The sequence below is a fragment of the Aythya marila genome (assembly GCF_965140915.1).
Source record: "Aythya marila genome assembly, chromosome: 1".
Lineage (NCBI taxonomy): Eukaryota > Metazoa > Chordata > Aves > Anseriformes > Anatidae > Aythya > Aythya marila.
In genome coordinates, this window is record NC_139042.1 from 9,248,736 (window position 1) to 9,267,675 (window position 18,940).

The following is an 18,940-nucleotide window of genomic DNA, read 5'->3' on the forward strand; positions in this document are numbered from 1 at the left end:
GCTCTCCATGAGCCTCACATCCTATACAGGATTGTTAATGTGTCTATAGGGGTAGGTTTCCTTCAGTGCAGCTACATGAAGCAAATAAGCACTGGTTTGGGGGTCTGTAAAACATCTCTGCTTGAACTTAGCTGTCAGGAAGCCCACAAAGAAAATCTCCAAATATTGCCCTCACGGTTGAGAACTGAGGTCTGCAAGATAATGGAAAGGCAACTCCAAATGGCTTCCAGATGTTCACTGATGGTCAGAGAAGCTCATTTCCTTAGATGGGCAGCCTCTTATCTGGAAAGGGCTAGAGAAAACTTGCAAAGCAAAAATGGAAAGAAAGAACACCTGCTGAAAGCTAGAGGGAACCACAAACAGTTGCAGTAAAATGTCAGATTAAGGATGAGATCACTCAGTTTAGAGAAAGAATTTCTGAAGTCAATATAAGCCTAACAAGGATTGTCCATACAAACTCACAAGCAGAAGCTTATCAAGCTACCAGAGAATATACTGCATTACATCATAGATGAGCTCAAGCCAGCCCTGAACATCTTGACCTCTTCATTGTTTTCCTCTGAATATGCTCCAACTTCTTATTTCGAGTTCTGTATTTAAAGTGAATGGCCCATTATTGTCTGCAGTGTTCCAATTTCAGTCCTGCCAAGACTCTATATAATAGCATCATTATTCATAGGTGGTAGTGTCATTATTATTACCTTTCTAGACATACAAAGATAACTCTGTACAGCCCTCTGGTCTCTTAGGTTATTCAAAACAAAGAACTTTTAATCCCTTCAATTTTAAAATTCCTTCATGCTCTTCTCTTTCTGTGTACTGTAAGAATATCCATGATAACAGAGAGAATCTTATTTTTAGCATTTCTGTGAGTTTTAAGAAGCTGAAAGAGAATAGGTGACCCCGAACAAGACAGACGAGCAAAAGACTTTGCAAGAGATGGAGAGGGAACGAGTGTTTAAGTTCACACCAGGCACTTCAAATAACGAAATTCTTCTCATAACCTTTCCCACCTTTACTTTTCACAAATATCCTGAGGGTTGCAACCCACTGGGTGCGAACAATTGCTATAGGGCACAGTAGCTAGAAGGCAGCGAGGAGAACAGAGGCTGGATGTCACTGCAGAACATATCTGGCACAGATTCAGGGTCCAAGACGAAGGCACCCTGGGGCTTTTTCTGTAGGCCTGATACCAGTTCCTACTGATAAGGCACTGTGAAGTTGCTCCATGAATGCACAGAGAAACTACAGTGTGTGTGTGCCTGGTCTTGTCACTCTAGGGGCACATGGGAAATCTGACTTGTGAGATTTCTTGCATAAAATCAGTGTCCTGCAGCTCCGTGCTGGCTGCGCGGATCCCTGTCATGTTCTCTGTCACTGTGAAATGCAGATCACAAGACAGTGCCCCAGGCCTGACCTCAAATGACAGTTTTGATCAGTCTGAGAGGAAGAGAAGTCCTCCTGCCTTTTAGTCCCATCTCCCTGATCCACCCTCCTTTCCAGAACTCCATTCAATTCCTCAGCCATGCTCTTCCTTCTGCTGTACCAAGGTAGTAACACTTGCTCAGATTCCCACTTCAAAAGCTTAATTTAATAGGTTAAATACTCTGATACATGCAGACAAAAGGCTGCTACAAAGTGCTAAATACGATTCTAACATTTTTTTCCCCCAAGTCACTGTTTCTGCTTCAATTATGATAAATTGTCTCTTGGTGAACTGAAATTTCTGCCTATTTTGACTCATCTTACTTTTCTTTCACCCCTGAAATTTCCCAAATAATCTAGAAACTTCAATCCATCTGCTCTGAAATATACTATCCTCCCTGGCTCAATATCATTGGAGGATTTAATTAACTTGATGTTTACATTTCCCTCCTTGTCATTCATTACTTAATATATTGAAAACAACATGTCCCAAGATGAATTGCTACATATCTGATAGCTCACTCCATTTAAAACTGTCTGTGTGAGAATTCTTCACTGGCTGCCACCTGCCAGCGGCTGACTTTTTCATTTTTTCATTTTTCATTTGAATATACTGTGCAGAATTCAATATTTTACTAAATAATTCTTTCTTATATAAAAAAAAAAGTCTGATTACAGGACAAAGAAGTGGCAAAAATAACACTGAATTCTATGACACTGGGATTTAGTTCTGCAGGGCTGAAAGAGATATTATTAAGCAAATATAGACTATATAGTCTATACTACACTCATGCTATCTACTTTTTACTAGTCATGCTGCTATGGTACTTATATTTGTAATTAACTACAGAAGGACATGGGCAGTACACAATGGATGAAATACCAATGCTGTGGGTTCTGTGCATCTACCAAACCTCATTTTTCCAAGATCTCATTCTATATCCATCAGCTGCAGAGTTTTAGGTGTTCCACATACCATTTACTTTCTTTCTGCTGCAGGGTTCCTTCAACTGTACATTTAACAAACTGTAAAGTAAAAAGAGGACGGATGAATACAGCAGCTCAGGTGATGTTCTGGGACTGAAAGACCTCAGATCAAACCTGCTCTCTGCTGTGCCTTCCTCAGGAGAAGTTGGGCATGTCAGTTTGGTACTGCGTGACAGCATCTACCTGTCACAGAGGAATAATTAGATTTCTCAAACACAGCAAAGTGACCATCACTTCATTAAAAGGCTGTCGGGCCTATGGATACATTTATAATGGTGGTCATAAACCCAATCAATATACAGATGGCAGTATATACAGAATATACAAAAGGGAAGGAAGGACAAGTAGAGTGTTTCTAGAGAGTCATTGTTCTATTTTGTCATGTAACTGATGGCTTTTATCTGCAGACGTCTCAGATACATTTTAAATAAGGCTAAGTGATAGCTTCCAATCATTGAAGAACTCTTGCCAAGCCAAACAAGAGAGGGTAAAGATGACTGTAGATAAAGGCACCAGCCCTGTAATTTCTTTGTTAATTCTATTTCATCAGTTTGGTTAACCTTAGTTGGCAGTGTTCAAATACTTACTTGACTGAACAGTGGTTTTTTTGTTGTTGTTCTGTTGATTTTGTTTGTTTTTTTGTTTTTACCACTGATGACCTAATGTTAATGAAACCATAAATAGTTTAAGAATGCTTTTGACGTTTTTTTCTTTTTTTTTTTTTTCTCTGAGTATGTTTTATAGTGCAATGTCCCTTGAGTTTTGATCCTCTAAGGAAACTTCAGGGCAGAGAAAAACAGATCCTAGCTTCAGCAAAGACAAGACACACTTCTAATATTTAGACACACATTAAGTATTTCAAGCATGAGTCTTCTCCTTGGACATCATAAGATGGATGGATGGACAGAGGGAAACAAGTCAAATTTAATTGTCTCTTAATTGCCATAATATTTCTATGTGGTCCAGATGTTACTCACTGGTGCCAGAATTTCAGGGCAGGGTCAAATAATTAACAACAGACTAAGTTAATACAGTGAGGGGGGTTCATCTGACCAGGTACAGCTGGCAATAGGCAACAAAGAGATAAACTGATTTCTTAAACTCCAGTGATGCTCTTTAGAGTTGCTTGCAGCCAACCTGCTCTATTTTGCTATCAAATGACTTCAGAAAGCCAGCCCAATTTTTTATAAACACCATTTGCACAGATGCGTTAGCGTGGATTCCTTAACTATAGTGCAATTCTGCACCAAGACAAAGAAAAGTTCATCACCAATACCTCTGCAAAGCTAGATCCTTTCATCTAATAATATGAATGCAAAATGCAGAGTTAAAAAAAAAACAAAAAACATTCGGGCAGAAAAATGCTGCTGTGGATGGGGCAGTAAAAGCCAGTTTTCCCCACCTCGGGAGTGCTGCTTCTGCTGACTCTGAAAGAGGGAAGCAGGGACTGAGCCCGAGGGGACAGCCCTTCTGCTGCAGTTACAGCTTGGAATGAGATGCTCAAGTGCATGCTAATGGCACCATGGGCCAAAGAAGCCTTGAAGACACCAAACTCAGCCTGTTTTCTCCTGGGAACACAGCGATCAGCAAATAAATTAGCCAGACATTCCTTAAACCCTCCTCTCCAGCAGAGGACAGAAGGAGCTCAAGTTGTCAGTCAATACCAGCATCACTTGCCTGTCACCAAAGCGCCCAGAGGCTCTCATTACAATTAGAGTGTTGTAAAGCTGAACAAGCTCATTAAATTCTGCTCTGCTGATCCCACAAGGTAAACCTGTTCATTTGAATTAAGGTATCTTTCTCCATGTAACGTGTGGACTGTGTGCAAAACAGAAAGCTGCATCTGTCTTTCCCTCCCCTCCCACCCTCCTCTCACTCAGACTCAATATCCACAATATTCAACATCAGTCTGCTCCCTTCCAAGACGTTCAGACATCAAACTCTAATTACAGAGCTTTTTTTCTTTTTCTTAGGTTCACCAGCAGGTTTGACTTATGTGAGCTGAAGCAAAATTTCATGTCTTCTCCTTGAAACAAAACAGGGCTGACAGAGAAGCTGGCGTGTAGTGATTGTCCTTCAGAGAAAGTTTGCTGTTTCTGAAGGGAAAGCTGCATAGCATTTCACTTGAACATAACCAAAATATGTAACCAGTGACTTTTACACTACAGATCTGCTGAGATCCTTCAGGACTGCAGTGCCTGCCCTTTCCACTCAGAAATGCTGGCACAGCCACTCAATTTCCTACTGAAACACCTTACCTAATGGATTTCGGTACTTCGTAGTCTTTCTTGCAGATTATACTCAAATTTTATGGAAAGCTTGAGTTCAGTTCACAACTATCCCAGATTTTATGTTATACCAGCTTGAATGAAATGCCAGTTTCCTAGATTTGAGCAAAGTGAGGGGTCTTTGTCCAACACACTTCAAACTCTTGCTGATGCAGTGATGAACTGAAATCCTACTACTGCTTCTTTTGAAAACTTTGCAAAGACAAAGACAGAGTTTCATCTTCACCGTGCCCAAATGCCCAGAATTCAAGGTTTATGATGCTTTCACAAGTTAATTCCATGTACAATGTGCCTCATCCCAGTTAAAATGGCATACTATGGTACAAAAAATAAACTACTAATAGCTTTCAAAATCTTTTGAGGTTTTTGTAGGGATGCAAATACTTATTTTGCAGAAAACCCTAGAAATAAATGGACTCATTTCAAATACCATTCAGGAAGATTCACTTATCTAGGCAAAAAGAACAATGTACCATATTTAAAGGATTTCAGAACCGGTTTAGAAATGGGATAGCGGTATGGTTAAGAGATTCAATATATGGTGATTTATCTAAAAGAGGAAGTAATTGTATCTTAAACATTCCAATCTTAGAAACCACCAACATTAATACATTTTAAAGGTATCTCATGCCTTAAAGATATAGTAACATTGAAGGGAAATACAAAGCTATAATATCATTAGGTAACATCGTGAGGCACCATGCAGAGGTAAGCAAGAGCCCAGTCTTGTGAGTGCTGAGATAGTTGGCTTTAGGAACTTGAGTATTTTCTGAACCACAGAGGACACACAGAAGGAACACTTATGCTGTACAGGTTGTAGGACAGCTTACAGTCTCAAACTGATAAACTAGAGTTGGGGTAGGAGCACTGACCTTACTCGTATTGTGTTTTCTTTGTTGTTGCTGGTTTTTTGTTTTGTTTTGTTTTTTGGAGCATGCAGCAATTTTGCCAGCTACAAGATCCCAGAGGAGTGAAGAAAGCTCCTTGCAGAGTTTGGTTCTAAATGAGTTTTTACCATGCACAAACTTAATTTAAACCTTGTACTACAGACACCTTGACAGCAATGGATAATTAAGTCATAAAGAAAGTGCTACATGAAAGCCATTAGGCTCTAAAGCAAATGATTTTAGTATCTCTTCTTTCCAGTCGGTGACTATAACACAGCTTCTGCTATTGCTTTGAGGGGAGCAAAAATGTCATTACATTCATGATACCGAGGGAAAAGCATTGCTAGGCACCTCACTCCGTACATGTAATGTCTCACTTCAAGTGCAGATACTTACACTAGTAATTTTCTGTCAAATCTATAACCCACAAATTTTTTCCATTAAAAACAACCACCAGAAACTCTGAATATCACCCAATTTATCCTCCCCATGCAATAACTCTGTACAAATCTTCTATTCAAGCATCCTTTGTGTTAAGACTTATCTACTTTCGTCTCCAATTCTGCTCGTGAGCAGCCTCAGCTAGCTGATTAGGCAACACTCAGAACGGATTTGGCAGCTAATATCACAGGCCATTCCTGCTCTGCAGCTGCTAACAACGTTTTCCAGCTGCTGACTGTCTGGCTGTGCTAAATGACTTGTGGGTCTTACAAACTGTGGATGTAGAAGGATTTTCCTTGGGGCAAGACAGGCCTACAGGTCACCATCTCCCAGGAGCCAACGCCTGTCCCCATGATTAAGGATAACTGACTACTGCAATAACACTATTGGACAAGATGGATTCTCTACTACTGCCAGTTTTTAAGACTTGAAAGCTAATTCTGAGCTAAGTTCTAGCCTAGGTGCTGAGACATGTTCCTCCATGAAGCCTATAAGTCTACTTGGAGATATTCAATCTAGGGTGGTCCAGTTGGTATCCCACAGCCCAGAGCTCCTATTCATATCTCAGACGAGATAAGGGATGGCTGGATGGCTGTGAGATCAACATGGGCCTCTCTCTGATCTTGATTAATACCAAGAGCTTAAAGCCTGACTTACTGCCTGAAAAAGAAATGTGAAGTGTGTCTCATACATAAAAGAGCCTGGCACTCGGAATTGAGCCACTCTGTCAGTGCTGCCTGACAAAAGGTTGCTAGAACTGAAATCTAGGCTCACGTCCTGATAAGAATCATAGAATCATTAAGGTTGGAAGAGACCTTCAAGATCATCTGGTCCAACCATCCCCATGCACCATGTCTAACCTTTCCTTGACCACCCCCAGGGACGGTTATTCCACCAATTCCCTGGGCAACCTGTTCCAATGCCTGACTGCTCTTTCTGAGAAGAAACATCTCCTCATTTCTAACCTAAAACGAAGAGACCATGGTTGCCCACTTTATGCAAAACTAGACCAGCTTAACTGCCTCCTTTGGCTTGACGGTTTGTGCTCCTCTCTCCTCCTAGACAGAGCTTATACTTGCTCGGCTACCCCAGGGGCAGCCCTAGTATATGCTGCTTTCTGAGGTATTAATGTCTTGAGGAAGTACAGTTGAGATGCTGATCTAACAGCTTTCCTGCTTCTTCAAACCTTGTTTGGGCGAGAGCCAGAACAGCAATGAGTGTTGCTAGATTTCTGCCCTCCTTAGAGACCAAGAAATACAGTTTTTGTTTATGTCTTATATGAAATATAAAGGAAGACATGCTAGGCAACTCCTTTTCCCCTCCCAGTTTTTTTCCACATGTTTAGGAGCACAATATTGTCCATTGTCTCCTTTGTTATAACTGCAATTCACATCTTTCTTTTCTTTTTTTCAGCAGGACTTACTAACAAAACACCAACAAAAGATGCTGGCTCCATTGACAGGTTCTGTGACAAAAAACAGTTTCAGGGGTCCCCCAATGAAAGCCCAGGGCCAAAAATTAAATTGCTAATGTGCAGGTAGGTGTATAGGTTTGAATGAATGAAGCAGTTCCCTTTTGTTCATAGACTTAAGGAGGAAGTCACTGTTGTCAACAACCATGATTTGTTAGCACTTTATTTTTGCTTTGAAGAGCCTGGTGCTTGGATCTCTGTAACTATGGTAATTGTGAAACTCTTTTTTCAACTATTATAATCCATTATTTTTAAAACTATGATAAAACTAGATATAAGGCCAGAAGGGATCATTGTAACTCTCTCTTGCATAATGAATCAAAGAACATCACTAATAATTTCTGCATCAAATTACTATAACTTCTGTTCAAGCTGTTTTAAAAAAAACATCCTTTGAGACATCTGGTGACAGATAATTCCCCACAGTCTCACATTGCTGCTCAGTAGTAGGCAGGTATATATTAATTAAATCAACAGGCTTTATCAAGAACCGTGCTCATGCTCCCAAATAGCAAAATGAAAACCAGCTGCAATGTTCTGTCTTATACCATTCACTTTGAACAAAGTAATGATTTCACCTCCTAAATATTTTGAAAGGTTTAGGAATCTTTTATTTTCAGCCAGCCCTTTCCCTTCTCAACTGGGAGCATTGCAATGTTTTGCATAAAACAGTTCATGACTGCTAATGAGCCACAGCTATGCTATGATAAACAGAGCTAAGTTGAACTTGAATTGTAGATTGCTTGGTGCTTAAAAGAGAATATATATGCACACAGAGCTTCAATTTTGCATGTATGTTCCTGCAGAAAACTCCCAGAAGACATGGGGTTTTGCCCACATCCCTCTACATCTGAAATATTTGTACTTGTTTCTTCAAAGTTTCTTCAATTTCAGGTGAAGTCTGGGCTCTGCTGAAGTTAGCAGCAAAATCCCCCTTGACTTTAAGGGGACCCGTTCAATCCACATTGCCAGTACTTGAACTCAAGGCCTTTGGAAACAGAACAAAAGTGTCTTTATTTTGCACTAGAAGTTACTGGGGCATTGTACTGGTACTATAAACAAATACAGCCTCTGTCTCAAGGAATTTATGACCCACATTTGAGTTTAATGTGCCATTTTAAATATTTCAAGATACTGAGTTGGCCTTGCTTGATATTATGTGGATATATCCACACAAGTCTTTGTAGGATCAGAGCCCAAAAATGCAGTGTACAGAATGAATTACTGTACTCTTTCCTTCTATCTTATTTATGGTTTAACCAAAATCCAGAGCCAATACTTGTGTTTTTATTGACATGATTAGCCCTATCACATGATTGTTGTTTTTATAAAAAGCTACCAGCCTTTACTCTACTGCCATTGTTGTTCTTGCCATTTGGTAAAAATTCCAAATGACAGGAAAATGCCCTTTTCCTATACTGAATGCTTTATTGTCATGCAGCTCAACCCAGCACTAGATTGCAAACTCTACAGGATAACTTACCACTGCAAGTAATATTTAAAAAAAAAAAAAAAAAAAAAAAAAAGAGAGAGAAGAAGAAAAAGAAAAGAAAAGAAAAGAAAAGAAAAGAAAAGAAAAGAAAAGAAAAGAAAAGAAAAGAAAAGAAAAGAAAAGAAAAGAAAAGAAAAGAAAAGAAAAGAAAAGAAAAGAAAAGAAAAGAAAAGAAAAGAAAAGAAAAGAAAAGAAAAGAAAAGGACACAAAGCATTAAAATCATCCCAAAACATTTCTCTCTATAAACAACTTGAGTTTCTTTTAAATGACACTGCAGATTACTTAAGAATCTCTTTTTTAGCTACTAATCAAAATGCTCTGAGTTCCCCAAGAATCACCTTTTCTGAGGACTCAGTGCTGCTGGCGAGATAGCTTCATTTTGAAATAAATCTTGGAGCACTTAAAAAACAGTAATTTTCATGCTTAATGTACAACAGTACACAAAGCGCTGAAGTGCTTGTGTGGGCAAATGGCTCCTTCGCTTGGCACCTTCCCATTTGATTTCAGGAATGTGGGCAGGCCACGTGTTTTTGCAGCGGAAAACAGGATGGATGCTATTTTAGATGAAAGAACCAATTGCACAAAACTGAAAAGACTGTAGATGACCTGATTTCTATTTCTGTCCTCATCCCCAGGAGAGCTGGTCCTGGGTGACACTGGTAACATACATCAGTTGTTACCTCGCTTCAGTTTCCCTTCTGTAACAATAGAGAACATCTTTTGTAAAGTGCTTCAAAGAAAGACTTTTATAGAAAAAGACTCCATTAAAGTTCTTCCCCTCTTTTTAAAATTATAAGCCTCTTTGCCTGTACAATGAAGACCAAGTGCCAAATGCATAGGTCATGATTCTTCCCCTTGCTGAATGTCAAGGAAGACTTTGCCTTTGCTTCTAATGTGAACTGAACTGGGTTTCTGTGACATGATCCTGCTAGCTACTCCTGTGCATGCTTAAATCTGGGCTACAGAAGGAATCTCCATGGATGTGATACGTTTGTGCATCGTAGCTGAGCTGCATGCCAGAACCCACTGCTTTTTCTGATTACACACAAATTAATTTTCTCTCTAAAACACTCTTAAGACAGTTACAAATAAGATACAAGATTTATTCCTGGGCTATTATTTATGAAATATCATAAGCTTCTTGGCTTGGCTCTCAAGCTGTAGTAAATTGGCATGGATCCATCATAGATCCATTATCATTAAAATGAGTAGCAATTGGGGACCAGATGGCACAACAGTTAAGGGCACTAACTTTCTGCCGCCTATTTGTCTAGACTACTCCATGACGAGAATTGAATAACATGATTTGGCTCTGTTTGAGCTAAAAATTTCAGCAGCTTTTCAAAGATGACCTTCAAAATATATATTTAAGCAGACATATATATATAGAAACAAGGATCCTGGATTTTCTGGGCTTTGTGACATGAAAATGACCAGCACTTTGCTACACACACACAAAGTCTATTTTAATTTACCAAGAATATATGCCAAAGAAAGGTTTTTAAGCTTATGAAAGATGGAAAGCAAATGTATTTGGAAGATTCTATTACACCTGCTACATTCTAAGTTCATTTTTTTTCTCCAAAGTTCAACACCTTGTCATTCCATTTAAATATAAATAATAAGATAATATGAAACTTACATAGTCTCTCTGACTACAAAGAAGTGCTGCTATTTCTGTGTACAAACATTAAGGAAACAGTCACCAAAATACTTTCTTAATTCTTCTCCATGTTGAGAGAGAGAGAGAATCTACAAGTTTTAAAAAGAGAACACAAATTATTAGAGACCTTTTAAGTAAATCCTGCCCTGTAATAAAGTTTTATCTATTTAATATGTCTGACAGAAAGATATGTTTTTAAATGATCTCTAACCATTTTAATGGAGGTGTCACTGCAGATGGTATAGAACTCCTTTACTTAGCAGAAAATGATAGAATTAAATAACAGAGATTGGAAACTGAAGCTAAGGAAATTCATTCTATACATATATCAAATAATTAACAATTGAAGCAAGCAGATCTAGAGGTTTGCAAATTTTCCAGTTTTTAATGTCTCAATTTAAGGATTGGATGTCTTTCTAAATTAATGCTCTGGTTGAACCAGAAGCTTGCTGCAGGGATTATAGGGTAATGCTCTATGGTTTATGTTAAGAAGGGAATTCAAATTAGCTAGAATATAACAGTTCCGTCTGTTCTTAAAATCTGTGAATCATCCGAGAACTTTTCCACCAAGCCCACAGAAGATAAGAATGAAGACTGCAAATATTTCTGAGGGAAAAAAAAAAAAAAAAGCAAATAATCCCTCTAAAAAACACACACATACTTGAGGATTTCAGTAGTATCTTGAAAGTATAAAGTGCAGCTGCACCCTCAAGTTTCTTGCATACTGAGAAATTTGCATTAGAGCTGTAACACCATCAGGGTTTCTGGCCCATTCTTCACAATCACAGTCACAGAATCACAGAATGGTTTGGGTTGGAAGGGACCTTGACGGTCATCCAGTTCAAACGCCCCCTGCCACGGGCAGGGATGCCCAGGAACCAGGCCCAGGTTGCCCAGAGCCTCACCCAACCTTGCCTTGAATACCTTGAGGGATGGGGCATCCACAACCTCTCTGGGCAACAAGCAGAGTTTCGTGTAGAGTTGGCCTCTCTCCTGCTTTTTTAACCTACCGAACTAATTCCTCACTCTCACTCTTAACATTTCCCTTACCATTCTGTCTCTTTTTGTCCAGTTTGACATACCAGGCCCATCTGCAGGGTACTGGTCAAGGCCACCATGCGATCTCCCCTGGAGCTCAGAGAGGAAATCACCCTGGTTCCAGTCAGCAACTTAGGCCCATACTGCTGGCACTAAACTCACTGCCACATGCAGGACCCTACAGCGCTATTAATGACCATAACAATGTCGTCTTCGTCACGATCAACACCCTGTAGCATGTGTCAGCACTTCAGCAGTTCTGGCATTTTATGAGTAAATTCACATGACAAATGGTATGAACCTCATGGCCTAAGCAGGCAACCAAGAAAAGCATAAGCTTGATACCAACTTGAGGAAAACTCCTGTAAAAATGCTCTAAGCTCTATTTTTAAAATGTTTTAAAGAGATTTAGGAGCCCTAATGCTCAGTGTCAAAGCAACTGGTCAGGAATGAAGACTCATTGCAGCAAGTTGAATTTGCTTACAGCTCTGATTGTGTTGGTGTAGTCCACCTCAGGGGCTTCAGCAGGCTCATGGAGGTGAGGGAATGAAGGAACAAGCTGCAAGCATGTCTGCAATTTGTTTCAAAGGCCGAGGCTCTTCCCAGGCGGGTACTATTCAGAGGCTGTTATGAGCCCCTGCCGGCTTGGCTGCCCACAGCTGAAGGTTTATTCTTAGTTTCAGGAATGCGAATCCTCATGGATGTGGTGATGGTTTCAATTCAGTTAGGAGATCAATTTTGTCCTCCAACATTTCTCTCTGTGGATAGGGCAGTTTCCTGATGAGGTGGGAGAGGGGTCAAGTGATGTCTGATTTTGTCCTCTGACAGTCACTTGAGGTATGGAAAAGACTTGCCTGGATTAGACTGGTCCCCCTACCTCAATAACCTGTGACTACATGAAGTGCAGAATGTTACAGTAAAAAACGCTAGTGTAGGCATTTATGGGAGAACATACTTTCCTATCCTTTCCCCAATAATTTGAATTCCCCCCAACACAGTTACACAGTTCCATCGTCATGTGAATGAAGCACAAGGCAATACTGAGCTCCTTCTGCTCTGCAAGCTCATAATAAAAAGTGAGAGAAAGCATACTGCTGGCCAGGCTGACTGCTGGACGAGGTGATCTTGGAGATCTTTTCCAACCTGAATGATACTATGATGCTATACAGATGTACTGGTGTAGCACTGCATCTAAGCCCATAGGCTGGCACTCATGATGACACGCTGCTTGAGACATATACTGATAAGTCACGGAAGCACTGTGATGTGCCCAGTGGCTTTACAAGCTTGATGCTTAGTAAGCTCAGGCTTCTCCATAACCTGCCCTATGTACCAAAGCACATACTTGCTCTTTGGTTAAGCCATGACCAGCAAAATAAACTCAGGCAAACACAAACCATCAAAAGATCTGGGATTTCTTCCCACATCAACAAGGATTGCAAAGAATATTTCTTTGACACATTTACCCAGCAAATCCAGAACAATATGCATGCATATTCTAGGAAACTACTTCCAGCCATTCCGATGAATAGACATTTTCTCTGAGAACAAACATGGACCCTAAACTACCCTGCTGTTCCGTGGGAAGGCAATCAGATCTTAATATAGCAAATGTACAAGAACATAATTCAGCCCAGAAAGTCAAGGTTTCTACTTCTTTCAAAAACTGATGGATTACAGTTTACTCATTTTGCCTGTAACTTTTATTACTAAAACTCTGAATATCTTGAGAGATGCTGAACATCTATCTTTCTTTCCCATGTCCTTTCTTTAGGAATATATTTCCCAAATACGTACAAACTTTTGCCCTTTCTACCTACCAAGCCCTGCTAAACTATTCAGTTAGGTCATTATTACAATTTCCCTTTTATTTTTAACCTTCCATATTCTTAGGAAGTCCTTAAGCATTACAAGCTCCAGCTTGTGCCCCACAACAAGGCCTTGTTAAAATGACCTTGCTCCTTATGTAGTACAAATGACTATTGCTCAGCTGAAGTCAATGAAGGAACACTGATTTATGACATCAGTCTGTTCATTATCTTGATTTCTGTTGACTGACCTTTTAATGAAAATGAGCATACAGAGGGAAAAAAATGAAATGGGAGTAAGACAACATATATTATGAAGATGAACAGTTTTTCTACCTTGCTGAACACAAAGATTTCGCTTACAAGAGAACCCCTGGGGAAATTAGGACACGTCAATAGTCTCCAACCAGCCTGTAAATAAACTATAATAAACGATGAATTTCTGTAGCAAGCAAGCAAATCTGCACCAATTAATGATAATATAAACAGAAATCTATTGCTTATATATGGCTTATATGCAAACTTTTCTTTCAGTTAGATGCCAAAGTATGGCTGATTTTCTTTATTAAGGGAATCACAATCTGGCCAAATAATGTGGCTGAAAACAGGCATCACTTTGTGACACAAACCCACCATAATTTCAAACAGCTCCATACCACAATATTGGTTGTATGATCTTGAAGGAGCTGGAATATCCCATGAGCAGATGGCAACAGACACTCATTCACCCATAGATCTAACAATACTACTATACTCCATACTAGCCAACAATGCTAGCAATAAATTGTATGCAAAAATTTAAAGTCAGACACCTTAGGAATGATTTATACAGACGGGTAGAATAAACCAGTTTCTCAGACCAGTCTGACAGCATCCATACCATACATGAAAACATCTAAGCCAAGCAAAGCATTTTACAACTGTGGAAAAATAACTGTTTCATGCTCCAAAGGGTGAGGGACCAAGGTAGTAAATGGAAGTTGTAGTAAATGGAAGTCGTAGCAAAACAAGCAGAGCAGTCTATCAACTTAAGGTATCTCTGGGAGTGACATATATTAGACCTGAATGGTATTCCAGAAAAAGAATGACAATAGATAATGCAAGCACTAAAACCAGGGGGATAAAATCCTGTCTCCCTTGAAGTCAGTGGAAGAGTTTCACCATCTTCAGAATCAGGATTCACCCTTGAGTGCTTTTATCCTCAAATATTTACAGTGAAGAGGTAACTGGTTTTCAGCACTCAGCTCCTTTATTTGCTGCATGCTTTTAAAAGAAAAAAGAAGTTATAGGATTTTAGGAGCTATATTTAACAAATAACTCCACTGGCCTTTCATGCATTTCAGGAATCAGTTAACAATAATGATTAAAATAAACAATTTCACTGATTTTCATTGTTGTTGCTGGATTGTCTCCAAACATTTCTTTTACTCCCTCTTTTCCTCCCATGCTATCTTCCTTCCATCACTCAGTCTGGCCAAAGTTACTGCAAAGAGACTCTCTTCTTCATTTCCCTTCACTGCCTCTTTGCAAGACTTAGTTGAAAGTCACTGTTTCTTTTAACCAATACAACAACAAGCAGCATCTCTTGTTTCATTCAGGCATGTGAATTTAGAAAAAGAATAAATTTAGTCCATGATACTCATTACGATTACACCATCTAAGAACTCCTAAACACACAACACTGTTCTTTTGGATTGCTTGCATGTTTATCCTTAAAAGTGGCAGGGAAAAAAAAAAAAAAAAAAAAAAGTTTTTAAGTGTTTGTAGGCTTTCAGAGAAGAGACTGTTAAAATCCAAGGAAATCTGTCACCATAAATGATGGAATCCCACAAGACAAGAGAGGGATTAGCCTGACAAAACATCTGCCTGTGTCAACACACAGTGTCAAGTGAAACAAAGCTCCACCAGGCTCTGATCCAGGCAGCTAAATGTCTGCACTCTGCCACCACCTCCCCCCGACAGCTGGGCACGCTTGCAAAGTATGTCTGCTTCTTCCTGACACTGCTGAAAGACTGCAGAGCTCAGCGTAAGTGTGGTTCCTTGACAGCTCTGCCTTAGGACCTCACAGCAAAAGCATGCACAGAGCTACAAATTCCTTTGCTGCAAATAGATAAAGATTTTATTTCTCCCAAGAAGGCAATCTTACTTACTTGGGATAGCGCCTCTGCTGAAAGATGGGCAGAATCTCTGTGTCTTGATTTGAATGCAGAAGCAGTAAATCCCGAAATCTTTCTGTCAGGACAAAGAAGAAAACAAAACAAAAACAAACCCAGGCTGTGACTCTGCAGTACATGTTTATGCTACCAGTAAGCAAGCAGTAGTATCAGTGAATTCTCTTGTGCAGCACTGATTAGCAAAGGGCCAAGCTACATTTACAACAAAGAAATTTATATATATTCATACACACAAAACTAAGACTAGAAATTACTCTTTCTTGTAAACCCTTTTACTAGTATTTCAAAATGTCATTTTTTAAAAATCTAGTATTGAATTCAAGTATGGCTTATAAATTTCTGAGGCCTGTGTATAAGTCTTCTGGGTATCAGGGACAGGAAAAAACCTTGCCTGTCTTGAAGAGTTTAGTCTAAACAGAGTGAGGGATAACTAAGAATTCACCAGGCACTCAAAAATCACAGTAGTCTAAATGAAGATAAATTAATTAATTAAAATTAAATCACAATATAAGTCCTTAGATAACTGATTCATGGATATTTCCAAGGAGGGCTGAAAGACTGGATCACTTTTTGTTAACAACTATGAATTTCAAAAACTGCACTGTAGGGTCATCTATAATAGATCAGCTTTTCGTAACGTAGCTTCTCTGACCAGTGGGTTCAGGGGCAGCTGTTTTGTGCAACACGCAATGTGTAAGTGCGATCTGTAGGAGTTTCTATCAGAATCAATTTCTCAATTTCTGGAATATATGGGAACCTGCTCAAAACTATCTCAATATCTAGATTTAGGGATAGAAGGGAATTTCCTATTCAGGTCAAATCCCCTCAGCATGCCCCTCAGCTCTCCACAGCATGGGACGCGCTCTGCTTCCTTCCATCATCTGCAACTTGTATTTAACCGGACATCTAGCAGCATGGAGAAACCTTGGACCCTGATGATACCCTTTCCCACCTTTGCATCTCCTACTTTTCCTGCAATACCATGTCACTGAGGCTTGAAGGCTTTAGCTGCAGGTTTTAAGCCTCACTCCTTTGCTGAGCCACTTTTTGTAGTCTGTGGTGTGTGTAGTAGCTGTACCATGGGTTTCTCTAAACTAGTCATCTCTTCCATGTATGTTTCTCATTCTGGGAACTGAATTGTTGAACAAATATAGTCCTTCCTTCCTCTGCATTCCTAGGTATCTCAAAATATCCTCTAAAAAGGGTTTACAGATAAGGAAATCAAGGGAAAGAGAATTAACAAAGCTGAATCTTCCAACACCAGAAAGGAATCATAACCACCTTCCCACTTCTTGCAGTTTACTATATGATGGTTTTCCTAACATCACTTTTTTATGTAATATTGTGTCACCATAACTGCATCAATTTGGATACAATTCTGTTATGTGGCCATTTAAATGAAAAAAATAAAAAAACAACATACTTCATAAAATTACATTAATTTGAAGAATTTATTCTTCAAAGATTATTCTTCAAATATATTTATTCTAATAAATTCAAAAGGTCAAGCATCTGTGACGGTCTGATCTTGTCTTTTATCAGCATGCTAAGATGTTTTGCAAATATCCCACAGAAAACTCCAGGATCCACCAGTGATGAAATGAGAATTAATACTTAGTTTCTTCATCCCACATCTGTTCAAATTCAATTTTGAAAACGCCTGTACCTACAAAATTCTTACCACATCTTCAGAATCCAAGTTCTTAGCTTTCCCTGTACCTAACTGGGACAGAGACTGGATGTGATAGACAATGATAAATGCAATACTGTAAGGATGGAAATGAAATTCACTTGGCGCTTCTCAAAGGAGGGCCTGCTCATTGTCTAGACAAAAAGCTTACCATTACAACTACTTTTTACCTGTTTTTGAACTTTTAGGAAGATGCAGAGATTTTTTTTTCCCCACTGTCTGGCACGTGGCAATGTGCTGCATGCAGGCATGCCCTGTCACCCTTACAGATTACACGTTATGATCTTCAAAAGACACAGGACAAGAACTGAAAGATTTCAGGAAGCTTTAACTACTGCAAAATATCTAACTGTGTATGTGTCAGAGAGAGCACTTTAACTTCTACCACTACCATCTCAGGAATCTTAGTGTATTTTTCATGCTTCCCAACACAAGTCAAGTTACTGGTGCCAGTCTAGGTACCCTTTATACATAGGCTTTCTATGAACAGCCTTTGAACACACCTGGTAGAGGAGGGAGAGGAAGTTTTCAATGGCAAACACTGAACTATAGGACTTCCCTCTATGACTTAAGGGTTTTGACCTCCAGAACATGGTGCAAGTAACCACAATTAAGGATTTGTTTAATACAACGTCTTCTGGGTGTCTGATTTATGCATTTTTCAGGGCACATAGCCAGGTGCTACAGCAGTGGAAAGCACTGGGAGACACCACATTACATTTAAGTGTGTGAAACCGTTTTGGCAGATGTTGCAAAGGGCTTACAACTCTTCAGGAGAGACAAAATACATCTCACCAAGGGTGCAGATGTGTCCCGTGCCGTTGCCTGCCTGAGACAGACAAGACCCAGGCTGAGAGCCGTAGTCTACCTCCAACCTTTGTTCCCTGACTTTTTTTCCTATGCTGCTGCCCCTTCTCCTTGATCCAGGCCAGACAGATTCATTCCACTATTCAATTCAACAAGCTGCGATCTTGAAAATATTTTGAATAGTAATGTGACAGGGCTGGCCAGAACTGGAGTGAAGGCAGCCAAGGCATCTGAAACTGGCCTAAACAGCTCCCCTACTGGATCATGTTCTAGTTAAAGTCAACTGTTGTTTTGCTGTGTGTTTTTTTTTCTTCACTATGGCAAATTTCCCAGGCAGACGTGTTTTCTTTCCACCATATGACTTTACTCATTTTTCCACAGCAACATTTATACTATATGGTAGCATTCCACCTCATCTCACATACATCCTACAACTTCCTCCTGTACGTGTATCCTACATGTCCTGTAAATGCTCTTAAGAGAAACATCACACTGAACAAAAGCTTTTAGGATTAATTTATCCCGCAGGATCCTGATGTACATGATTCTCCCTTCAGGTCTATGATATTCCCATGGGAATATCATATCCCATTCCTAGGAAGCCTGTCCCAGCATCTGCCCACCCTCACGGCACAGGAATTTTCCCTCATGCCCAGGCTGACCCTCCCCTGGTGCAGCTCCATGCTGTCCCCATATGTCCAGCCATCAGTCCCAGGGAGCAGAGAGCAGCACCTCCCTTGGTGCTTCCCTCCTCAGGGGGCTGCCAGG

General features: G+C 39.7%; 1 protein-coding gene across 2 annotated transcripts in view; it reads right to left on the reverse strand.

Moving 5' to 3' along the window:
• The window catches only part of NOX4 (NADPH oxidase 4), a 107,695-nt gene that overhangs the window by 19,782 nt on the left and 68,973 nt on the right, over positions 1-18,940 (reverse strand). For both annotated transcript variants that reach the window (XM_082784718.1, XM_082784719.1), the window contains exon 13: positions 15,652-15,733. In XM_082784718.1, coding sequence (XP_082640844.1) covers positions 15,652-15,733 — 82 coding nt within the window. The remainder of the gene's footprint in view (positions 1-15,651; positions 15,734-18,940) is intronic.